This window comes from Peromyscus californicus, unplaced genomic scaffold, assembly GCF_007827085.1.
Source record: "Peromyscus californicus insignis strain IS unplaced genomic scaffold, ASM782708v3 Scaffold_8__1_contigs__length_139910024, whole genome shotgun sequence".
In the NCBI taxonomy this organism is placed as follows: Eukaryota; Metazoa; Chordata; class Mammalia; order Rodentia; family Cricetidae; genus Peromyscus; species Peromyscus californicus.
Window position 1 is genome coordinate 120,538,928 of NW_026294606.1, and position 26,558 is coordinate 120,565,485.

The window sequence follows — 26,558 nt, forward strand, 5'->3', positions numbered from 1 at the left end:
AGACTTTGTCACAAAGTAACTGAATCAAGATGAAAAAAAAGAGGCAAACTTTTTTATAATAGAGACCTCGCTTTCAACACATTGTTTTTTGTTTTTACAACCTGAGCTATGATTTAACCCAGAACTTACTGAGCTAATACTATACCCTCAGCCCACAAAAGAATTGGTAACAATCCACTTAGCAAAAACAAAATACAACTTGGCTTCTTGGCTTAGTTCTCACAATTACATTCCTCTGTTTCCTCTGACACTTTAAAATCAGTCACTACTTACTAAAATGACTTCCTTTTCTATGAATCCTTCAGAATGAGTTTCTCCTCCTCTGACCTCCTTTGGTCCTGAGCTGCCTGAGGTTTACTGGTGAGCTGCTTTTCACATTCTGCGCATCATCTCAAAGATACACATATTCACTGTCCTAGTTGCCAAACTGCAAATCTCTTCTTTAGCTTGGACTTGGACTATTTGTATGTAGATTCAACTTTTCATTTCAACTGAGTATCCCAGCTCTGTCTTGGATTGGGGCTTCTGCAGTTGATTCCAAAAATCACTCATTTCCACTGTGTGGAACAGGCTGCATGCAGTAAGAAGCATGGCAACTCCTCACTGCAGGCAAGCCTTTTCTGCTCTGGTTGCCTTTACCTTGACTTTACCTTGAAGTGTCTACAGCTTCATCAGGATATAGATTTCACTTTACTAATCCCAAGGATTCATGTCTTTTCAATTGACATCCGCTTTACACAGTGCTCCTTCTGTATGATAGCCATTTGTTCCATTTAGAATGTCTGCTAGGCAGATGGAAGGTACTAGCATGCTATCCTGTCTCTCAGCTTTTGTTTTTCCTCTGATGGTCAATATGATGTTAATGTCTGTCAGTAGAATGAACTAGACAGATACTGCAGGAAAAAAGGCAGACCTTTTACTTCCTCCTACTGGGGAAATCCTCTACTGCACAGCTCCACCACAGGCTCTTCCAGAGCCCAGCTTCTGCTATATAAGCTGCATTTCCTATCAACTTCCTCCTAGAAAGGCTTTCTTGAAGAATGTCTATAGTAAGACTTTTCTTGGGAAAAGTATCCTTGGCATCTGAAGAAAGCATATGTCTATGCTTTCTTTATACTGTATGCTTTCATATAGCATATAGTAACTCATTGGCCATCTAATGAGCAATGGCCATGTATAGTCTGGATTTTAGTCCACACTGAGATGGGAATCTTCCTTGGGGGCTCTGAGTACTATGAATGGCAGATTCCCTCTCTCTTAATTTTTTTACATTTACTTATGTATTATTTTATTTATTAGTGTGTGCACGCATGGGTGCATGCCAACTATGGTGTACATGTGTAGGCCACAGGGAAATTTGAGGGAGGTGTTCTCTCTGACCACCATTGAGGTCTCAGTCAGTCAAGCTGGCAGTAAGTACCACATGCTGAGCCATCTTACTGGCCCTACATCCTCCTCTGATCTGCTGCTCACATCTTCATTTCCCTCTTTAGAAGCCAATCTCTCATTACTGAAATCCCACTGTTAGCAGTAATTATTGCCACTAACTAGGATCCCAGTAGGCTGTATCCTGTACTGTAGTCCTTTTCATGGAGGGATAATTTCTATCTCTTGCTATTTACCTTAGTATCGACTTTTACTCAGTTTTCGGGTTTTTCCCAAGATGCTGTACTTCTTAGTTCTGAGAAGTGTAAAATATCGGCAAACTGCATTATATATACATGTCCAAGCCAGCCTTCATCTTGGCTAGAAGGGGATGTCAGGCAATCTTAAATGATTATTTGTGATGTATATCAACTTAAGTTGATCACTTATTTACAAGGAACACATAATATTGAGGTTTTTTAAACGTGATCCAAAACATACCTCTATATCATCTTTAAAGATGGCTGGGGCAGGTTTGTACTCTGGGTCTTCCACATCCCTGTTAGAATAACAAGTGTTATAATTATTGTAATGGACTGATGATTTCTTGGTTTATCTTAAAGGTCAAATTGATCCCGAGCATCCTAGAAAAAGCCAGGTGTGGTGGTACACACCTGTGAAGCCAATGATAGGGAGGCACAGATCGGGGGATGGGGCCTGCTCGCTTACCAGCTTAGTCTAACCAGTGAGGCCCTAATGAGAGATCTCTCTCAAATAACAATGTAAGCACATCCTGAAAAATAACACCTGAAGTTGACCCATGTCCTCTACACACATGGTCATGATCTTACAAACACAACACACACACGCACACACACACACACACAAAGAGAAACCTTGGGTTGGAAAGTTAGTTCAGTGGTTTAGAGCACTTGTTGCTCCAGCAGAGGACCCAGGTTCAATTCCTGTCATTCACAACAGTGGTTCTCAACTGTTGATTCAGTCTCAGGAGATCCAAAGTCTTCTTCTGACTTTTGAGGAAGTAGATGCTTCCTCATCCCCACCAGGAAATCACGCACACTCAGGGCAGTGTGGTCATAGAAACCAATTTTCTACTCTGAAATAAGCAGTCAACTGACTGTTCTAAAACAGTGTTCTCAAACTTCCTAATGCTGCAACATTTTTTAATACAGTTCCTCATGTTGTGGTGATCCCCAACCATAAAATTATTTTCACTGCTACTTCATAACTAATTTTGCTATGGTTATGAATCATAACGTTATGCATACATACATGCAAACAAACACATAAAATAATAAATAAATCTAAAGAAAAATGATAAACATCACTAAGAATGGAAACAAAACATACAGGGAGAATTTGAGTCTAAAATGTACATACCCATCCATGTAATCATTTGCTCTCTGTTCAGCAGCAACAGCTTTGTCATCAGGCTTTCCTACTCTTTCCAAGAAGCACAATGCTGGGTCTGCTCGGATGGTGTTATATTTTTCATAACCTGGAAGCACCACCAATTACAAAGGTACAGAGGACAGAAAGAAGTTGTGTAAATATAAGGATTCCTTATATGTAGAGTGAATGATATTTGGGGGTTAAAGGAACATTTTATTTAAGTAATAAGGGTTAAATATGCTGTTTTGAAATATTACATAGTTTAATAATACTTATAAAAATGTTAAAGTATCTGTTACAGAGGGATGGCCCAATGGTTAAAAGTGTTCCTGTTTGAGAGAATCCAAGTTCAGTTCCCAACACCCATATTAGGCTGATAACAGCCTTTAACTTCAGCTCCAGGGGATCCAACATTCTTTTTTGGACTACTTGGATATTACATGCACACACACACACACACACACACACACACACACACACACACACGTAAAATCTTAAAAACCAAACCAACGACAATAGTAAAAACAGAGCTGGAGAGATGGTTTAACAATTAAAAGCACTGTTATTCTTGAAGACCCAGGTTTGGTTCCCAGCACCCATCCACATGGTGGCTCATAAGCATCATTAGCTCTGGTTCCAGGTGATCCAGTGCCATCTTCTGGCATCTGAAGGTACCTGGCATGCACACAGAGCACATACATAGATGGAGACAAAACACTCATACGTATAAATTAAAAACATCTTAACAAACAAAAACCACATATAAAAAAAAAAGTAGAATAAGCAGATCATACACATAGCTCATGTAACTCTCCCGAAGGGAGGAGATTGTGTAACTAATAGCGCAGAGGGCAAGTCACATGGTACCTCCTCCTGAGGAAATGACGTGAATGCAAACTTGGTTTGACAATCTATGGTTTTAATGATTATATGTATGCGTGTGCTACTAGAGTAAAACTGTATGTGGAAACAAATAAACTGAGCAACAGTGGGATTCCATTGTCCATAAGAGCTCTCTCTCCCCGCTCACTCTTTACTTACCGTGCTTAAAAACCCCAATAAGAAGTGACTTGTCAGCGTCAAAGTCCCACCACACAGCAGGAACCTCTGAGTGGTCTGGTTCTGGTACCCAAACATCAATGTCACTTAAAAACAGCACAAGATTATGAATTTTATAAATATATATAAAGGAGGCAAAGGGTATAAATGATGCAACAGCAGCTAACATTATGCTCCACTAAACAAATACACTTTAACAGCAGTTCCTGCCTGGTCTTAGGCACAGTCTCCTCACCCATACACACACGAAGTGCTTCACTGGAATATTAAACAGCTGGGTAAAAAATACGGCCGGGCGGTGGTGGCGCACGCCTTTAATCCCAGCACTCGGGAGGCAGAGCCAGGCGGATCTCTGTGAGTTCAAGGCCAGCCTGGGCTACCAAGTGAGTCCCAGGAAAGGCGCAAAGCTACATAGAGAAACCCTGTCTCGAAAAACCAAAAAAAACATCTGGTTGAAATATTTTGTATATGAGAAAACTGGGTTCTAAAAGGGCAAAGGAAGTGCTTTGTGTTTCAAAAAAAGGTTATGTCTTTTTTTTAAAATCAGTTTTGTTGAGGAGATTACACTTTATTTATCATGTACACAGTGTTCTTTCTGCATGTATGCCTGCATGACAGAAGAGGGCATCAGATCCCATTACAGATGGTCATGAGCCACCACGTGGTTGCTGGGAATTGAACTCAGGACCTTGGGAAGAGCAGCCAGTGCTTTTAACCTCTGAGCCATCTTTCCAGCCCCTGAGGTTACACTTTAAAGGTTAGGTTTTCGATTCATAATTTAATTAAACCATACAAAGCACTACTTTTGTGTTTATATAAGCAGTATTCTGATATAAAATGACAATGTCAGATTATTTCAAACTCTGATAAAAACCCATAATGCTTTGGCAAGTTGGCTGTTTTCATGAGTAAGAAAGGGCTGGTGAGAGCTCAAGGATACCTCCTCTACCATGTAAGACTATTCTCCCTGAAACTTTCTCCAAATAACACAGGTCACACCCCAAAGTGATGCCACCTGTAGGTATGTTCATTTCTTTGTCAGTGTAGGCTGAAAGATGCATTCCTGATGTTTGGTTATTAGCATGCATCAGTGTGTGAGTGTGTGTGTGTGTGTGTGTGTGTGTGTGTGTGTGTGTGTGTGTGTCTGTGTGCTGTGCGTGTGTTCATGCCTGTGTGGGAATGTGTATATGTATATGTGTATATGTGTGTGTGTGTGTGTGTGTGTGTGTGTGTGTGTATGTGTGTGTGTTGTCTGCATGCTTGTGCCTGTGTATGTATGCGTGCATGCGCATGTGTGCCTTGATATTCAAAAGTCAAAGGGGAGAAACTGAATGGAGTATGCTGCAGAAAATAAAATAGACTGAGAATTCTGCTATTTGATTTCATGAAACTATCAATTTTTAAGAATTCAGAGAAATAATATAATACAAAGTAATGCCATCTCTTGTCTTATCACTATAATCTCCTAAGTTAACTAACAAAGACCCTTTAGGTTTAACATGCTAAGCTTTCTGACAATTAAATTCTATGACAAAAGTTCTTTTTTAATTTGGCTATCATATAAAAACAAGCTGATAAATGGTCCATGTGCTCCTGGACAAGGCAAACAACCCTTCATATACGACTAGCCATAGTCTTGAAAGAGAAGACATGGACAGTGAATAAAGTTTTCCAAGTGCTTAGTAATAAAGGATGAGCAGCTCACTTCTGTTGTTCTCACTTGTTTTCACAAGTCTAGTCCACGGTGATAACGTGGGTGAAATGAATGACCTCTGTAATCTGTCAGCACTTTTAGCAAATACTTTATTATATCTTTGCTATGAAATAAGCCAAAACTGAAAATGTTTTAGCTGAATAAGGAAAAAGAGAGACAACGCTTTTACTGCTATTTGTCAAAAACTGAGAAAGAGACAAAGAACATAGCTAATGGAAATCTTTATTTTTGATGGTGTTTCTGACTCAACGACCCTCTGGATCCCAGAAGGGAAAACTGCAGCCGAGTCTCCCCGGTACCCCACCAGGTGGCGCTCAAAAGTCCAGATCATTGTGGTAGAATCAGCTTGACAAATGGTCCTGCTTGTGAAACCATGGTTCAAATTTGAGGGCCACATGGTCATGAAGTGTTTGTAAACTGATAGCAAAAGGGATAGAAGACTGGCTCGCATTGTTGTTGTTTTTGGTGACCCTTTGTTCTTCTGCTTTGTTTTGTTTTTAAAGGCAATACCTTGCTATGTAGGCCAGGCTGACTAGATTTCACTATGTAGATCAGGCTGACCTGAAACTTGCTTCAGCCTCCCAAGTGATTGATTTCTGTCTTTAAAAATCATGTGATGTTTCCTTCATAAGGCCTTCTTAAACTTCCTCAGATTAAATCCTTCATTCAAAATACATTTAGTACCAATAACTGAAATGAATTAGAACATCTTTGTAAAGAGGTACCTGCATTAGCTTATGATTAATGGCATATGTTACTAGTAGAGTATGTGCCTCAACAAGACTTGGAGAGATAGGAAGACAAACAGTCCACTTCAACTAATGAAAAGGAGGGGCCAAATGGAAAAATGAGAGAAAGAGAATGTTCTAAGCAAGAGTAAGTTTTGAAGTAAAGCATGAGATACAGATCTGAACACATTAGCATAGAAATAAAGACTTAAGCCACTAAGATGAAACCCCCAAATAATTAAAGCTAACTGGTAAATAATGTGTGATAGTTAATCTCACATATCAAGCTGATGTGCTCTGGAATGACCCAGAGAGGACCCTATGGGGGATTATTTTGGTTGGGGAAGGCCTAATCACAGTTAGTGACACCATTCTCTGTGCTTGGACCCCAAATTGTACAAAAGAAGGTGAGTTGAACATGGGGGTTCAACACTTTGTTTCCTGGCTGAGAATGTAACATGGTCAGCTCCTTCAAGTTCCTGCTGCCCTTTCCTCCCTGACATGATGAATACACTTTTTTAAAGAAGTTAGTCTAAGCTGGGTGGTGGTGGTGCACATCTTTAATCCCCACACTTGGAAGGCAGAGGCAGATGGATCTCAGTGAGTTCGAGGCCACCCTGGTCTACAGAGTGAGTTCCAGGAAAGCCAAGGCTATACAGAGAAATTCTGTCTAGAAAAAAATAAAAGTCTATGAAATCGAAGAGAGCACTAATATAGTAGAAGAGATACTGGGTTCAAAAGTGATGCATTTGGGGCTGGAGAGATGGCTCAGCGGTTAAGAGCAGTGACTGCTCTTCCAGAGGTCCTGAGTTCAATTCCCAGCAACCACATGGTGACTCACAACCATCTGTAACGAGATCTGGTGCCCTCTTCTGGCCTGCAGTCATACATGCTGTATACATAATAAAAAAAAAAGTGATGCATTTGGTGTACAAATTTATATTTAAGATGAGAGAGACGTAAACTTGATAAAATCCAAAGAGAAGTAGATTTATTTTTAAATGGGAAAGTAAAGGAATAATCAACAGAACAGTGGCTAAGAAAACGAAAGTGTTCAGTCACAGGCCAAGGAAAGACAGGCAATTAGTTAATAAATGTTTATTGAGTACTCAGTGTTTTAAGATTCCCAGTTCCATTTGGGAAGGGAAGTGCTGGGAATTGAACCTAGGGCCTCATGTGTTAGGCAAGCGGTCTACAGCAAACTATAACACCAGCCACAGATGATAATGGACGAGAATGCAATGATCAATAAGACAGCAACGTAAACTGCAATGGAAGAAAAAGTTTTGAATAGTAAAGGAATCAAGAGGAATTAAAGCAGTGGTGAATGACTGGAGGGCTACTTTAGATGGTACGGACAGGAAGGCCTACTTGAGAGTGTTTAACAGTTGAGCTGAAATCTCAATTATATGAATGGATAGTTTTCTTCTTTCAATTTTAATTTTATGTGTATGGGTGCTTTCCCTGCATATATGTCTATGTACCACTTGTGTATTCTTGGTAGCCAGGAAAAGGTGTCAGATCCTTTGGAACTGGAGTTACAGAGTTTTGTGAGCAGCTCTGCAAGTGCTAGAATCTAACCTTAGGTCTTCTGGAAGAACAGACAGTGCACCTAACTGCTGAGCAAACTCTCCAGCCACTTGAACAGACAGTTCTTTGGGTGATCTGGAGAAAATATATTTGGAGCAGAACAATACAGCATGAGCTTGACTTGTTGGATGAACAGAAACAACAGAGTGGCTAGAACACTGTAGGTAAGGGACAGAGCGAAGGAAGTCCAAGAATTATGTAGGGGTTATTTTAGGTTATCTAGAATGTGGATTCCTTTTTTTTTTTTTTTTTGGTTTTTCGAGACAGGGTTTCTCTGTGTAGCTTTGCGCCTTTTCCTGGATCTCGCTCTGTAGACCAGGCTGGCCTCGAACTCAGAAAGATCCACCTGCCTCTGCCTCCCGAGTGCTGGGATTAAAGGCGTGCGCCGCCGCCGCCGCCGCCGCCGCCGCCGCCGCCGCCGCCGCCACCACCTGGCGTGGGTTCCGTTTTAAGAGGACATTTTGAAAAGATGTGCCACGGCTTTGAGAAAAATCATTCTAACTGCTTCTCTCTCTCTCTCTCTCTCTCTCTCTCTCTCTCTCTCTCTCTCTCTCTCTCTCTCTCTCTCTCTCCCCCTGAACCCAGGGCCTCTACCACTGAGCTAAATCCACAACCCTCTAACTGCTTTTTGAAGGACAGAGTGTACAGAGTTTTATGGAGGCAAGAATATTATTAAGTCTCAGCAAAAGTTTAAAAAGAGAACTGAGGCTAGAATAGAAATTTAGTAGAGGAGAATGAAGGTACTCACATTTGGCACATTTTTCATGGAGCCAATGGGTTCTCCTTCATGAAAATAGGGGAAGAAGACTGAAGAATCCTACCAGAGCAGTATGTGGTACATTCACTATGATGGAATAGTTTTACATATGAGAATGGAAGGAAACAATTGGTGGATATAGGAAGCAGCATGGATACCTATAGAAGCTAATATTTAAGAAGCAAATAAAAAAAAGAATTGATGGCTGTGGTCACTGGCTATGTTAAGAAACATTTTTGTGCAATCATGGAAAGATTCCTTAGAGTAGGCTGATGAAAAAGTGCAAAGAAAGAAGTAGAAAGAGAAAACACAGGCGTCTGTTGAGAGGGGAACATTAAAGTGGGGCAGTGAGATGCATAGTATGGAAAGGATTTCCCTTTTCATCAAAAGTCAGTGAGTAAGTAATACGGGCATGTGTGTGAGGAGGGAGAAGGGAGGATGGGGAAAGAGGAAGGAAATGGCTCAGGAGAGGAAGATTTTATAGTAGTAAGATTCTTAAATGAACAGAAGAGATGTGAGGCAAGGCAATGAACTGGCAAAGGAGAGGCATTTCTACTGCTGCCTGAGGGGGCAAATAGGTAGACATGGATGCAAGTGGCTCTTGCCTGATTGTTTTTCTATGAAATATGTCACAAGGTTATTATTAGACATTGTTGGTGAGTTGGAAGGGTGGTTTGGGGAACAGGGACAAACAATCCTCTTAAAAAAGGAATTTACTAGCCAAAGTGGTTAAATAGTCTATACTTATTTCATTTGATGTTGAATACTCATGGATGTGAAGTCAATCCATTCCCCCATTACATGGTTTTTATTTTTTCTAGCCATGTTTAGTTGCTTAGAAGAAGACAAGAAGTAGGTTAAACTGAAGTTACAATGGGTATATGATACAGAGGGACAGGCAAGCAACGGGATTAAGGAATTTAAAGTCCTGAAGAATAAAACTGAATAATGAGGGGGAAAGGGGAGGGGCATGACAAGGTAATATGTAGTGAAGGAGTGGTTAAGAAGATGCTGTGATGAGGTTCGTATTATAATGACAAGTACCCAAGTGTCAGTGAGTTGGAAAGGAAGGAGCAATGGTCAAAGTCACACTGAGTGGGATAGCAGGAGCAAGGCTGTGGTGGTATTTTACTTATACTGAAATGTGATTTTAATTGTATGTTAATAAATAAAGTTGTCTGGGGGTCAGAGCTATTAGAGTCATAGCAAGTGCGTGGCGGCGGTGGTGCACGCCTTTAAGGACCTGGAGGGCGGTACATTCAGGCAGTGACGAGGCAGTCACATGTTTGGGTTTACAACCAATGAGAAGGCAGAACAGGAAGACTTTAAAGACAGACACACAGGAAGTAGGTCCTTTTCGGAGAGCTCTCTTGGCTGGAGAGGATCCCTGAATCAGGAAGGGTGAGGCTCTTAGCTCTGACCTCTTGGCTTTCTTCTCTGAATTGGCTCTGTGTTTCTTATTTTATAAGACCGTTGGTTACATCTACACAAGGCTGCAAGTGGACATGTGACAGAGAGAAAGATAACTGAGCCCAGGAGCCCGGGTGTTGTCAGGGTCTCATATGGCTGCTGTATTAGAAGAAACAAGCCGGGGCTGGAGAGATGGCTCAGAGGTTAAGAGCACTGACTGCTCTTCCAGAGGTCCTGAGTTCAATTCCCAGCAACCACATGGTGGCTCACAACCATCTGTGATAGGTCTGGTGCCCTCTTCTGGTCATACATGCTGTATACATAATAAATAAATCAAAAAAAAAAAAAAAAAAAAAAAAAAAAAAAAAAGAAGAAACAAGCCAAGAGTGAGTTTAGGAAAGTTAAGTTTTCTGTGTTGGCATAAAGCTGAGGTTACTTCTACTTGATGGCTTGCTTACATTTAGTTCCTGAGAATAAGGGTGGTTAAGGTATGTAGAAGTCTAAGTTTAAAACAGATGCTGTGGAGAAGAGAGGAGAAACAGAAACACATGTAGTCAAGAGGCAAGATGAAACTAGAAATGGAAAATCCCTACTGGCATCTTATCCATGCAGCAAAGCATAGTCTCACTTCTGTTCACCGATACCATAAACCGCTTAAGGATGAATATTAATTTTGTCTTTTTATCTTCACTGTTTCACATTGCCTGAGTGTACTCAAAATTGGTCCTGTACTCACAGAGGTATAGATGGGTGGTAAAGCAACAAACCTAGGGTGCTAGCATGCACAAGCACCCTAGGTTTGTTGATCCCAACAACACAAACAAAACAAAATAACCCACACCTATTTCTGAAGAAATGAATTAATCACTTATTTCATGCATGTCTACCTGAATGGCACCTTGGCTACATGCAATTCTTCAAATTACTACTCCCACTCCTGCTGCTGCATTTTGTAACAGTCAAGGATAGAGTAACAGAAGGAAGGCCAGGGTCAATTCTCTATGGCTGGGGATTTCCCTCCATGAATCAAAGAGTCACCTACTATGCAATTTTCTGTCACTGGATGGTTTTTGCTCTACTGTTACTGAAAAGTCAACAAATATTTTTGTTACCTTGCATCAACTCCATCAAATACTTTTTGACACTCATTTCCAATGACTTCTTGCTTTAGATAGTACAGCATCCTTACACGAAGCAAAACTCTAAAAAAATAAAATAAACCAAAGGGGACAAAGATATTAATCACTAAGGAAAAAATGGGGGGATATCTATAGACTTTATTAATTTTTTGTTTTGTATTGTTGTTTGTTTGAGAGAATTTGTATGTAGCTTTGGCTGGTCTGGAACTCGCTGAGTAGAACATGCTTGCCTTGGACTTACAGATGAAGTCACCTGCATTGCCTTCCAAGCACTAGAGTACAGGCATGTGTATACCCTTGTTTATATAGAGTCTTTCAATAACAGAGTAATGATTATATATGATCAAATGACCCTCATTACTGATGACACACAAAGGGTACTGCAAAATCTTCACAATGGTCACTATTTAGTACCTGGGAAGAGAGGAGTTTATCTGGAGAGTAAGTTTATTTAATGATAAAAATACGTAAAATGAAGACAGTATCTGAAGTTAAAATCTTAGAGCATACTATCACTAGGTTTTAAGATCAATGCATTCAGGAGAGTGAATGTTACAAGAGCTGTTTCTAGAACACCCACTACCTACTTGTTGCAATGGTGCTTCACATGTTTCTTGTAGCCTTCGTCTTGAAGGAGCTGCTCAGGATTGTATTTCCGAAGCCACTCTGCTTTCTGTATATCAAAGGAGCTTGTCTGAGTCTTTACTTTCTTCCCCTTTCGGCCCCTAGGCACAGGAGCTGAGAGGCCTGTTAAGACGAAAAGTACACATGAAATCAGAGATAACTTGTATAAAAAGCTATGATTTGAAAGATTTTTTTCCAATGCAAGAAATTACTGGAGACTTTGTGGGGCCTCTGAAGGTTACACAGAGGTCTTTAGCACATTAATGGCAGTAGAACTGACACAATCACAAGTCAGACACAATTCAAGACGGTTTTATAAAAATTAAGTCAAATGTCACCAGTGAGACAATACTTTACTTCAAATTACAATGCTCATTGTGGTTTCCTTTGGCTCTGTAACCCAGTCGCCCCTTTTACTGCTGATTCACTAGTTATCAGAAATGTATGTCCTTTTGCTCTTCAGAATTTGCTTTATTAACAATATAGGGTGGTCTAGCCTTGAGACAGCTAACATCATTTTTATGCTCTTGAGAGTTTTACTATTAATTTCTTTAAAGAATAAAACAGCATCACTGTTCAGGTTGATCACATGTGCCACATCTGCTCAGTTTTCCAGGACAGGAAATCAACGACAGCTGAACTCTCTACAGTCTTCTCCTGTCTAAGCTACTCATCTATCCCAGAAACCAGCAACACATGAATCAATGCTTAGTCGTTGTTTATTACCACTACATATGCTTATGAAATAGTTGGTATTTGTTTCTAGATCTTATGTTCTGCAACTTACCTATTACTCATAGAATCTGTAGGATGTATTCATGCTAACTTATGAGGCTTTAGTTCAGCATCTTTAACCATGGCGTAGTAATTGACAGTGAACAGAGAGCTCATATTTATTAATCTCCAGGATGTTTGACTAGTTTTACTCTTAATTCTTGGCAATTACTAATGATGCAATTTTGACTACATTATCTGATTTTTACCTCATTGGTAAATAGAACCAGTAAATCAGAATAAAGTTTTTCCTTTTTCATTTTTTAAAAATTACTTTTTAGCATTCAAAATTATGCACTTTATCATGACAGAATGGCCAGAGCTTGTGATCAAAGGAGGTTAATTTGCTGGGAGTTTTTGCAGCTGTTCGTTCTGTTTAGTTTTGCACTTGCTCTTTAGTTTTCTTCCCTGAGGATTGCCCTAGCCAGTGCACACACTGATGACCATCCCACCTCATACTTGGTGATCTTTTACTCTCTCCAGAGAAAAGCATAATCCGGTTAGAATCCAGCTGTAAGGGCTCAGAGTATTAGGGATATAACCTCATTCAAGTAGCTTTAACTACAGCCCTTATCTTTTCATGTCCACTTTTAGAGGTTCCTGCAATCACAAATTACTGAAATTTTTAGGAAATATGAAGAGCATCAGAGTTATTTGTTTTCAACTGGTAAGCCAAGATTTAACTCCTTCAAGGTTAATAAAATTGTCAGCACCAATCTATTTGCTTCCAAGTTCCAAAATTTTATTGCTATTTTTCCCCTCATTCTTCCTATTTTTGAGGGTTTATGCCTATTTTTTAAGTGTGGACTATAAGCATATACAAAAGTAGACGGAACAGTATGATGGATCCCATCTTCTATTATTATCCATTTCAATAACCATTAATGCATGACCAATTTGTTTAATCTACAATCTTTTCTCCAACTCCTCATACTGTGTGGACATAAATCTAAGATAGCTATCATTTAATTCATGAATTTGTTAGTTACCTTTAGCTAAATGTAAGGTGCTAGTAAATGTCTAAGACATGGAATAATGAAGTTTCATAATACTGAGTAGTCTAATGTACAGTCATCTAGTAAAGAAAGTAAATTTGCCCTAGATTGTTTGTCTCAGTCATGATATAAATTAAGGTCCCAAAATGCAACAGTTTGTTAAGACACATCTCTTTTAAGTTACAGTGGGTTTTTTTCTCAGCTCTACTAAATTTTTGTTTTTGTTTTTTCAAGACAGGGGTTCTCTGTGTAACAGCTCTGAATGTCCTAGAACTTGCTTTGTAGACCAAGCTTGCCTCAAACTCAGAGAAATCAGCCTTCCTCTGCCTCCCAGAGTACTGGGATTAAAGGCATGCACCACCACGCCTACACACACACACACACACACACACACACACACACACACACACACACACCGACTAAGCTCTACTAAAATCTGAGGATGGATAGTTCTTCACTGGGAGGGACTGTCTGTGCTTATCTAGAATCTACCCATTAGATACCAGGAACGTGCTCAAAGTTGAGATATGTTATGGGGGGAGAGGGGCGGCAGTTGGGACACAGGATCATCTCCAGTTGAGAACCATTCTCTCAGAATCATTCCCAGGCCTACAATCAATTTGTTGAAAAAGTCAAGTATTTTGTTCTATGGAGTTGAGCAAGTTTAATGCTTTACATTTCCTCCTTTATGTGTGGTTTTAGGGAAGAACATAATCATATTTGTGTGAATCTTTCACCTTTACCAAAAGGCTAGTTCTTCAAATTAATTAATTTGTCTCCATTACTGACCACCTCATCCAAAACAAATGCTTGCTGCTGTGCTATCTTGGAAGTGTATAATGGTTACAGCATTACCTCACAGTGTTTATTACAACATGTAGCTGTTTAATTAATTTATCTATATTCTATGTCTGTCTACCTAGCTAGAATGTAAGGTGGAGCTCAGCGATCTTCTCTATTTCTTTTTTATACCATGTGTACACTGTATAAGCAGTCTATAAATATTTTGTGATTCAGAAGAACAAAACTATAACATAACTTTAAAAGCACAGTAATTTTTCATTTTTGTAGAAAATGCAATTGTTTTATGGTCAAAATTTATTTTATACTGAAATGAGCATTTTATTAGTAAAGCTGGGGAAAGAAATTCTTGCACACACCAATGATAATACTGCAAACCTGTCACTCTGGACAGCAAACTACTGAAGTGTCACATACTTCAACAGACATACTAACTACTGGAGTATCTGTTAAAAAGTAGACTATGATTCCATAAGTCTGAGGCTTTCAATTCTGTGCTTACAAGATATGATATGATCTACCCCAAGACCATATTTAAGGTCCTAAAGATGCAAATACCCTTCAATAGAGGCAGATTTACCCATGTGCATGAGAAGGAGTGTACAGAGCTCCTTACTGACACTGAATATCAACTGTGTCAAATTGGAACTAGAATGCCCATCATTAAAAGAGAAGCAAGTCAAATAATCAAACACCCATACCATGGAATACTAAGAAAAAGCTGGGAAATGAGACACAACCACATGGGCATATTGTGACATACTGTGAGGTCAACAGTTTGTAAAGTGATACAAATTTAACAGTAATATGAAAAAAACCCAAATCCATAATACTGGCATTTTTTTGAAGCTAGATTTTTTTAGTATAAAGGTTAACTTCTTTAATATAATCTGTATTACTTTAAAATTTTACACAAAAGCACATTAAGTATTATTCATGCAATAAGATTTTTTTAAAGGAAAGAAATATACTTACCTAAATGATTTTGTAGCTCACGTGTCTGGCCATCTTCAGTGGGAGTGATGAGATCCCATATAAAGCCTTTAATTTTCTCATCACCTCGATAATGAACAAGGCAATAGGCCAAAAGAGCTCGGCAAATGATTTCTACATCGTGTTCATTCAGCTGCCGTTTGAAACGCCCATGTGACAGAATCTCTCTCCATCGGCCCCACCTGGTTAAAAAAGGACAGTCACAGTAATACTGACTTAAGTCTGAGCAAAAACCACAACTCATGAACAAAAGCCAGGAAAAAGAAAAATTTTGTCATTATAAAGTTTTACTAAAGCTTTCTCTTGTGTATAGTGCAGAGACATAGAACAGTAACTTCTAGTATATCTTACTCAGTGACAGATAGTGACAATATCTGCTTCAAATTACTGAATGTGCATATTTCAGAACAAGGAGCTTGACATTAGTGAGTCACTCAAAAACTGTGTATACAGAAAGATAATACATGCTAAACACAGACATTTAGGATAAAAAAGATGTTATTGATTTTAGTAAGATTGAAAATAGTATGTATTTAAGTTTATATATAATTGCTTATGACAAACGCTAAACATAACGTTTTTTACCCATAAACCAGCAGGTTTTTCTCAACTCTAAAGCATTCAGTTCTTCCGTAGCCACTGGACCGGTCACAGGGTCTCCGGAGCTTAGGTTTTTCCTCTCCTTCACTTTCGGCTTCAGATAATTCAGCCAATTCATCTTTTGTGGCACTAAAGGGTCTGGTTTGCTTCCTAATTCTTGGGGTGTCGATAACTAAACTGTTCTGTAAAATTTAATGGTAAATTTAAGGAAGGTACTTTAACAATTTTAGATGCAATAAAACTTCTTATTTTCACCTTTTAAATTATAGAAACACAAATAGTAGTAGAAAAAAAGTAACAGATCTACTACACTATCAAGTCAACTGAAGATATTTTCTTTTAAAACTGTTATGATACATATATAATTTTATGGCATTATATTCATAGACTAAAAAAAATCGGTATTTTCTGTGATCAGTAAAAAAATTACTGTGTTTCTACAATAACCATAATGTATTTTAGGCTCAATTACAACTTCACCATTTGTTTACCTAAAATTGATTAATAATTTAATTTGGATTGCTTTCAACTTTAGAATAAATAATGCTGAAGTAACTCTTTTTGACCTTAGTTTATCTTAAAGATAAAAGGAAAATCAAATGACAGGAATTGAAATACTGGTCAAATGTTGTGAATACTTTACAGAACTAGAAACATGTTTAGTTCTGTACAGAATAATTATATAAAGGCAAGACAGTGTCTCAATCCCACATGACTAATTCAGTTTAACTCATTCAATGCAACTCATGTGTCTACTTCTCTAATATAGGTACTACTGATACAAAGATCATTAATGTAGTTTCTGCTTAAAAGGAATCCAAAAATTTGGCAGTCAGATAAATGTGTTACAAATAAATAGTACTCAGGATGTAGTGTTTTAAAATACAAGAAGAGTACAAAAAAGCTGGCTGGGAGTTAAGGTATACAGAATTTTTAAAGAACTGGAAATTTGCAAGGTAGACAAGAAAGGAAATAAGGGGTGGAAAATAACATCAGATACTTAGGAAAGCCTTGGAGCAGAAAAGGATACATAGTAGCAGAGGAAGCCAGGATTAGAAAATAAAAGTCCTGGTGTATTTTATTTTGTACACAGTACACTGTATTTAAAGAATACATGCATGATGTTGGTATCTCTGGTTACAAACACAATCTTTGGTAAGTTTCTCTGGTATAAAGCTAATAGTTTTGCTTGCCTAATTAACATATTTCAAAGAGTTTATATATATATGCTGTTTGTTTTTAAAGATTTATTTATGTATTTTATGTACATAAGTGCTCTTTCTGCATGTGCTCCTGCATGCCAGAAAAAGGAATCTAATCCCATTGTAGATGGTTGTGAGCCACCATGTGGTTGCTGGGAATGAACTCAGGACCTTTGGAAGACCTGAGCCATCTTTCCAGCTCAGTCATCTCTCTAGCCCATTTTTTCTTAACCCACTATTTTAAAATTAAAGGTTTTACCCGCTATAATAGTATCATAGTGGATTAGGGGTGATTTCACATTTCCCTCATTTCTTCTACATATATTAATTGGAATTTTTGTAAAGAAGAATTGTCCATTTTCCTTTTCCCAAGTTTTTTCTTTTTCTTTCTTTAAAAAATGATTTGTCTTTGAATAATGTTTCAGATGTATTTTGTTCATAATCTTTTAAGATCTTGATGAATTTCTATACAACAGAAATATTAACTTTCATATGTACATCTACTACAAACAGTAACCAGTCTGATGGCACTTTCCTAAATACTTACCCTGCCACTGATAGCTTCTATATCTATTTCTGCTTTTTTAGCCCATTTTTGCCAGAAGTTGGGATCATCTAAGGAAATATCTGTCCGGTTTCCAGATGCTACAAAACTCGCCTGAAATATATAATAGCAAGTTGTTAAAACACTTAGGCATTGAAAAGAAAAACAAAAACCTTTGAAAATAAGCCATTATCTCTTTGCATTTCCTGTGCACAAATCTGAATTTAGCATACATACGAATACTCAAGACATGTTCCAATACAGTGACCTTAAATATAACAGCATTTGTTTAAGATAAATGTTTTTAATGTCAACATAGACTAGAGTTTAGGAGCAAAAGTAAGTTACTATTGTGCGTTAACTTGAAAGATTTCAATAAACAAAGATAATATTTTCTTTTTGGTAAGAAATGACATAAGACAGAGGCATACTTTCTAAAATATCTCAGGAGAATTAAGAAATTATGGTAAAATTATCCAGGTGTGGTAGCGCACACCTTTAATCGCAGGACTCGGTTTTAGGCCAGCCTAGTCTACATAGTGAGTTCCAGGACAGCCAGGGCTATGTAGAGAGACCTGTCTCAAAGAAACAAACACACACACATACACAAAAAAAAAAAAAAGAGAGAGAGAGAAGAAGAAAGAAGGAAGATGAAGAAGAAAAGGAAGGAGAAGGAGACAGAGATGAGACGAAGAGGAAGAAATTATGATAGAATTTAAGTAATGGGCTGGCAAGACAGTACTTTGCTCCTCCCCCTTTCGCAAATAAATAATTAAAAATTTAAATTACATATCTGTGTTTGTGTGCTATGCATATATAGCATGTGTGTTTGTGGGCTGCAGGATATACATATGCGAAGGCCAGAGGTCACTCTTTACCTTCTATTTCTTTCTTTCTTTTTTTTAAATTTATTTTTAAGTTATATGCATTGGTGCTTTGCCTGCAAGTATGTCTGGGTGAAGGTGGCAGGTCCCCTGGAACAGGAGTTACAGATAGCTGTGAGCCGCCATGTGGATGCTGAGAATTGAATGCAGGTCCTCTGTAAGAGCAGCCAGTGCTGTTAAGCTCTGAGCCACCTCTCCAGCCCCCTTGTGTTTATTTTGAGACAGGAGCTCTCCTTTTACCCAGAGTTCACTGATTAGCTAGGCAGGCTGACCAGCTAGTGTCAGGGCTCATCTTGTGCTAAGGGTGCAGATGGGAGGGAGCCTTTTGCCCTGCTTTGTTGTTTGCTTTTCCATAGTAGATGGAGACCTGAACTCAGGTCTAACAGGCACTCTAACGACTGAGCAATCCCTCAGACTGTCTTTATGTATTAAAATCAATGTGGTGATTAACTCCTCGACATCACTACGCATACACACACACAAAATATTTAAATTTTATGTGTGTGTTCATGTATGTATGTGGGTATGCATATGTATATGAGGGTACTCATGTGTGGAGGCCAGAGGACAACTTCACATGAAATCCTCAGAAACACCACCAACTTCCTTTGAGTCATGGTCTCTTCTAGCCTGAACCTTACCAAATAGTCTCAAGTGGCTTGCCTGTGAACCCAAAGGATCTGTTCTCACCTGTTTCCACCTACCAATACCAGGCTGACAAGCATGTCTGTGTGGTCTGAAGATCAAACTTAGGTCCTTGTGCTTACAAGGTGAGCACTATATTGATTGGGCCACCCCTCTAGCGAACTTTCTATTTTGTTCTATCTTGGTTACACATAATCTTTACTTTCTAAACTCCTTTTATTTCAAATGTTTTTCCTTAACTAATGGGTACAACTGTTTGTAGTTATTACATGCATTCCATTTTACTGGGATAAGAGTACATGTAAACCTTGATATAAGATAACAAATGGAGGAAGACTATTATAATTGGTAGAGTGCTTGCCTAGCATGCACAAAGCCCTGGGTTCAGTTCCTAGCATATCATAAAACTGGCTGTTGGTAGTGACGTACAACTGGATCACAGTGCTCTATGAGGCAAGGTAGCAAAATCAGATGCTCAGTGTTATGCTTGGCTATACTGCAAGTTTGAAGCCAGCCTGGCCTACCAGACAGCCTGTCTCAGAACAAAGTAAATAAAACAAGAACCCACAAGTGGTTACTGAAGCTAATCTAGCATGTTCAAAGATGAAAAACAAAAGATACAAATATTTTCAGAAAGTAATTGGGACCCTGTGATGGCTGTTCCTGGGTGTCAACTTGACCTCATCTGGAATTAACCAAAACCCAAAAGGCAAGCCACCCACCACACTCAGGTAAACCAACCAACGGGAACAAGGTAAGTTCCTAGGAACGTCCCCTATCCCTGAATCCTGATTTTGGCACAGACATATGGTTTTCACTTAAAAGCACTGTACCATGTTGCTGGGGCTCTCAGTTCAGCTCCCAGGTCTGTTCTGCAGCACTGACTGGTCAGTAGCAGCTTGATTACAATAAATGTTTGTTTTCTGCACTGACTTGGTGTATGAGATGTGTTGTCTCCAAGCAGACCCCATAACATTACCTTAGCAAATGTTGACCCACGTCCTTCTGACTCAATTGTAATAGTTTTTGTTCGACGGAGTAAAATCTGGTCAATATCTTCTTCACAGAACTTAGAGCCTTCATCTTCCTCCTCCATAATGGCTCCATATGCACCTCTTCGAAGCAGGTCTTCTATTTCCTTTTTGGACAGCTGCTGAATCTAAATAGAAAAAAGGAAATTCTAGGAGTTACAGTATTTTAAAGGTCACAAAATATGGAAAAAAAATCCCTAAAGAATGCTAAAAACATGGGATATCTTATTTGGGGCTTGGGCCACATGTGAGAAAAAACACACTAAAATAATATATTGAAGTTATTGACTATTTTTTGTTGCTTTAAAAATATGAATTACCACTTAACTAAAGTGGTTTCAATTAAACCAATGCCTAACGGCCAAGTAATCTCCATTTTAGTACTATGATTCTATATTAAGAAAAATACTTAAGACAAAACAACAACAAAAACAAATAAACCCACAACCCATAATTTATAACAAGACAAAACCAATGTTAGAAGTTGGTAATTCTTAAAAATTGAAAACCTTCTGGAATTCTAGTAAGGGAAGCATGATACAGATGTCCTCAGAAGACAGTAAACATGTCTATCTTGGAAAGATTCTTAAGGTCCAGCAGTTCTGAAGCTACATACACAGAAGAAAAGGCACTCCAAAGCACAAGCTAAACATGTCTCCATTCTGAAGATGCCCTTGTGCACAAGCTGTGACTGAGACAGTAGAAGTAACCCAGAACCCCAAGTAGAGCAGAAGTGTACATACACCACTGACAGTGCCGTCTCTTCCACTCATGCTTTGTAACACAGCTTTATCCAGGCCCAGTTTCAAGCTGGCTCGGTCAAACATCTCTCTCTCATAGGAGTTACGAGTTACTAATCGGTAGACTTTAACTGCTTTGTTCTGACCAATTCTGTGACAACGAGCTTGGGCCTACAGAAAATGAAAAGTTATAGATTATCTTTCACAAAATGAATGTGACACTAAACTATATACATAGCACAAGAAAGTATATGAGAAGTTTTTGATATGATGAGAAATAACCCCACAATTCAATGTAAATTAGGTTTTAAGACTGCACTTACAAATCACTTAAGGGTTATTATGTTTTTAAATTAAGTTAAATCAATCAACATATTTATTTATCTGTGTATATGTATGCGGGCAAGTGTGTGCCAAGGCACAGGTATAGAGGTCAGAGGACAACTTTTGGGAGTTGGTTCTCTCCTACTATGTGGGTCCTGGGGATTAAATCAGAACCTTGGCAGCAAGGCTCTTTATTTACTGAACCATCTTGCTTATTAGATTATTGTATTTTAATAGGGATGTTGTTTCCAACCCTTATCAGAAATCCAAAATCCTAGCTGAATGTGGTAGTTCTTCACATCTGTAATTTCTGCATTTGGGAGGTCAGTCTGGGCTACACAGTGAGTTACAGGTCTGTCTGACCACAATATGAGGAACACCAGTCTCATCCCATCCACACCACTGGCAAAGGGAAAAAAAAATACCCAAATAAACAAATCCAAAATAAACAAGAAATCATGCTGGGTGTGTTGGCATGTGCCTTTGATCCCAGCACTTGGGAAGCAGAAGCAGGTGGACTGCTGTAAGCTTTAAGGTCAGCCTGGTCTAAATAGTGAGTTCCAGGCCAACCAGGGACACATAGTGAAACTTTGTGACTCAACGTAAAATAGCATAAAATATTAAAAAATGACAATAAAAAATTATAACAAATTAAAAAAACAAATCTGAAATTTTCTGAGTATAAATATGACATGGTAAATAAGAGAGACATTATGTAGCCTATAAGTGAAAAATATTGTGTCCTCTTATGCAATAATCTTTTGGTATTTGGGAGGATGTGTCTTTGCCAAGGTGCCTTCTGATTAGTTTAAAAAAACGGATAAATGGCCAATAGCTAGGCAGGACTTGTGGACAAAAAGAGAGCCCGGGGAAAAAGGAGGGCAGAGTCTCCAGCCAGATGCAGAAGAAGCAGGAGATGAACATTCTGTGATGAAAAAATGTACTGCCATGTGGTAAAATGTAGATAAGAAATATGGGAGCCAGGCGGAAGTGGCGCACGCCTTTAATCCCAGCACTCAGGAGGCAGAGGCAGGTAGATCTCTAGGGTACAGAGTGAGTTCCAGGAAAGGCACAAAGCTACAGAGAAAAACCCTGTCTCAAAAAAAGAAAAAAGAAAGAAAGAAAGAAAAAAGAAATATGAGTTAATTTAAGTTGAAAGAGCTAGTTAGTAACAAGCCTAAGCTATCAGTCGAGCATTTATAATTAATAAGTCTTTGTGTGGTTATTTGGAAGTTGGCTGGTAGGACAGAAAACCCTGCCTACAGTGTCATTCAATATGAAAAGACTGATTTAATCTATGCATTGGTTTTGGATAAACTTTTGCTATTTTGAACTATATTACATAAAATGAAAGCAATTTAAAATGGTTTCTTGGTGCTGAAGAGATGGCTCTGTGGTTAAGACCACTTGTTGCTCCTATAAGGTCCCATGATAATTCACAACCATCCCTAACTCCAGTTCCATAGGATCCCACACACTCTTCGGAGGGCAGAGGCACCCACTTGGCAAACCTACATACACAGAGACAAAATATTCACACATAAAATAAAATATAAATAAATCTAAAGGAAGTCATCTTTTATTAAGCTTGGTATATTCTAAGTAATTTATTGTATTTCACAGCTATTCAAAGTATTACTACAATTACAGTATAATTAAGACTACCATGAATAATAAACAAATTTCACTTATAATTTGTTCTTATGCCTCATCTTAATGGGGGAATGTCTTTCTGTATTCTGTGAATATGTGTTACTCTGATTGGTTGATAAATAAGGCCATTTGGGCTATGGCAAGGCAGCTTAGAGGCAGGCGGGAATTTTAAAAAGAGAGATAGGCAGAAGGCCGAGAGAGACACCAGCCAGCCTTCCATGGAGTAACATGTAACAGGACGCAGGTAAAGCCATAGAACATGTGGTGATATATAGATTAATAGTTATGAGCTAATTTAAGATATAAAAGACAGCTAGCAAAAGGCTTGAGTCATGGCCATGCAGTTATAATTAATATAAGCCTCTATGTGTTGTTCACTTGGGTCTAAGCGGCTGCGGGATTGGAGGGTGAGAGAGATTTGTCCCAACTGCCGGCTGGCCGGAACACAAAAAAACTTCAGCTACATCATCCCTTCCTAAATATGTATCTTCTGCAAATTTTTAGCCTCTCTGATCACTTTTTTTTTTTTTGGGAGATGGTGTTTTCTATGTAGCCCTGGCTGTTTTCAAACTTGTGTAGACCAGGCTAGTCTTTAACTCCCAGAGTTCTGCCTGCCTCTGCCTCATAGTCCTGGGATGAAAAGCATGTGCCACCACACCCAGCCTCTAAACGCTCTTAATATTGTTTATTTTGTTTATTTTATGTGTATGTTTTTGCTTGCATGTATATATGTGCACCATGTATATGCCTGGTGCCCTCAGAGGCCAGAAAAGAGTATCAGTTCCCCTGGACTGTTACAGATAGCTGTAAGCTGCCATGTGGCTGATTGAAATTAAATTCAGGTCCTTTGGAAAAACAGCCAGTGATCTTACCTACTAAGCTATCGTATCATCCCCAGTCAACCCTAACATTTTAGTTCTATGAAGTTCACAGAAAACATAACTTTCAATCCTTCATTATCTACAGTATTTTGAACATGGGTATATTATGGGTCAATTTTATATATACTATAAGATGCTTAGATTATATTAGGACAAACATGTACTTATGTAAAGAGAAATGAAATTCTGACATTTTAATTTTATTGTGAGTAAGTTATTGTTAGAAGTAGAGTTGAACTCTCTTATGTTTATATGATGATTTTGGGGAGCAGTGATAGAACTCAAGCCTAGGATAACACCTTTTATAGGGAATCATTCTTCCACTGTGAGGTGACCACACTCACATTTTATTTTTGCTCTACATATTATTTTATTATTTTTTGTTTTGATTTAAGTTTTTTAAGACTGGGTTTCTGTGTAGCCTTGGCTGCCCTGGAACTCACTCTCTACACCAGGCTGACCTCAAACTCAGAGATCTGCCCTCCTCTGCCTCCTGAGTGCTAGGATCAAAGGTGTGCACCACAACCGCCAAGCCACTGGGCTTGCCCGCCACCACCTGGTTTTGTTTTGTTATTTGAGGCAATTCTCACTACATAGAATTGGCTGGCCCAGAGCTAGCTATACAGACCAAGGTGGCCTCAAATTCAGAGATCTGCCTGTTTTGGCCTCAGAAGTACTAGTATTGAAAAACATGCACAATCATGTCTGGCCAACCCCCATATTTGAAAGAACACAAATATTATGTTCACTTATTCATATATTTTCATAAGATTGTAAGAAACAATAGAAAGTATATTTTACTATATTTTATTATTAAGTGGTAATTAAAATAGTTTCACGATGCACAGGTGTTTCTTAGAGAAACATATGCTAATCTGTCTATATAAAAATAAAAGATGAGGATCACCACAAAAAGCAGCATGATATTTTTTTTTTTGGTTTATTGAGACAGGGTTTCTCTGTGTAGTTTTGGTGCCTGTCCTGGATCTCACTCTGTAGACATGAATTTTTAAAAGATTACATTCCTTGTTAGTCAAGAAATTTATTACCTGGAGGTCATTTTGAGGATTCCAATCAGAATCAAAAATTATGCATGTATCAGCTGCAGTTAAGTTGATGCCCAGACCACCAGCTCGGGTACACAGGAGAAAAACGAATCGATCTGAATCAGGTTTACTAAATCGATCTATAGCTGCTTGTCGAAGATTTCCTCTGACTCTCCCATCAATCCGCTCATATAAATATCTATTCAAATGAAAAGCAAAAAGTATAAATGTTGAATGTAGTGAAAATGAAGATATGGCCAATGAATGGCAAAGTCAGCGTCCCTGTACCACACTATGTCTGCTATAAAATTAAGAAACAGCATCATAACTAGTATTTTCTACATTTGAAACACAAGGTAACCAAAAGATACAAATGTCCGCATTCCTAGATGCACACATAACTTTGACAAGACTACACAAGAAGCTGTGTGCAATGTTCCCCACAAGATATCCTCTCAAAAGATACAGCACATCTGTAGAGGACAAGCTGGAATGCTGTTGTCATTACACAAAGCAATAATTTTTAACTTCTGTTATCCTTCCCCATTTAACATTTAATTTTTTTAACAATTTATTTTTATTTTATGTGCATTGGTGTTTTGCTTGCATGTACTCAGATCTTGGAGTTACAGACGGTTGCAAGTCGCTATGTGGGTGCTCGGAATCAAACACAGGTCCTCTATAAGAGCAGCCAGTGCTCACAACCACTGAGCCATCTCTCCAGTTCCTAACATTCAATTTTTTAATTGCAAGACATCAAATATTTCTCATTTCAGGAACTATCACAGGAATTTAAATAGTATTCATTTCCCATACTTCTTTTGTTTTTTTCTATATATTTCTTAGTGTTTCAGTATAAAACAGCATGATTTGTAATGCTACTTGTAGTTTCAAAAACAAAAACAAAACCGCAGGATTTTCCATGACATTCATTACTTTCAATATTTGAAAGCTGTTTGCACAGATTTATGTCCTCACACATTCTTTATATAAGGCAATAAAGAAAATATATAAGGGGCTAGAGAGATGGCCCCTACATTTAAGAGCTCTTGCTGCTCCTTGAGAAGACCCAGGTTCGATTCTCAGCAGTCACACCCACATCAGGTGGCTCACAACTGCCTCTAACTTCCAGTGCCAGGGTATCTAACTCCCTCTGGCCTCCTTGGGCACCTGCACACATGTAGTGCACATAAATGTACACAGACACAGATGTATACACATGAATAATAAATAAATATTCAAAAAAAGAAAATGTAAGAATTTTTAGGAGCAATATTGTGATGCAATGATCTTAAATGGTATAAAATTGAGAGAGCAACACACATTTTAGTATGAGTTCACAGAAGTGGAAATACTGGTCAGAAACGCAAGGCCTCAGGTTCAAACCACAGTAATGCAAAGGAGAAAAGAAAGTCATAACGGAGCTTGGAAGATTTTCTCAGTTGGAAAAGTACTTGCTATGCACATACTAGGACCTAACTTTTGATCCTCAGTATCCATGTCAAAGTGATATCTAGGAACAGTGGCTTGTACCTGCGATCAGGGCTAGGAGGAGAAGAGAGGAGGATTCTTGGGCTCACAAGCAGCCATTCTAGACAATCAGTGAGCTCCAGGTATCAACATACACACATACATCACATACATAA

At 38.5% G+C, this 26,558-nt stretch overlaps 1 protein-coding gene across 13 annotated transcripts in view; it reads right to left on the minus strand.

Annotated features, from left to right (window-relative positions):
* The window catches only part of Chd9 (chromodomain helicase DNA binding protein 9), a 236,684-nt gene that overhangs the window by 37,373 nt on the left and 172,753 nt on the right, over positions 1-26,558 (minus strand). For all 13 annotated transcript variants that reach the window (XM_052729717.1, XM_052729720.1, XM_052729722.1 and 10 more), the window contains 11 exons: positions 24,916-25,111; positions 21,012-21,179; positions 20,217-20,396; positions 17,712-17,822; positions 15,948-16,144; positions 15,345-15,544; positions 11,763-11,922; positions 11,149-11,238; positions 3,820-3,923; positions 2,767-2,884; positions 1,867-1,924 (listed from right to left, as the gene is read on the minus strand). In XM_052729717.1, coding sequence (XP_052585677.1) covers positions 1,867-1,924; positions 2,767-2,884; positions 3,820-3,923; positions 11,149-11,238; positions 11,763-11,922; positions 15,345-15,544; positions 15,948-16,144; positions 17,712-17,822; positions 20,217-20,396; positions 21,012-21,179; positions 24,916-25,111 — 1,582 coding nt within the window. The remainder of the gene's footprint in view (positions 1-1,866; positions 1,925-2,766; positions 2,885-3,819; positions 3,924-11,148; positions 11,239-11,762; positions 11,923-15,344; positions 15,545-15,947; positions 16,145-17,711; positions 17,823-20,216; positions 20,397-21,011; positions 21,180-24,915; positions 25,112-26,558) is intronic.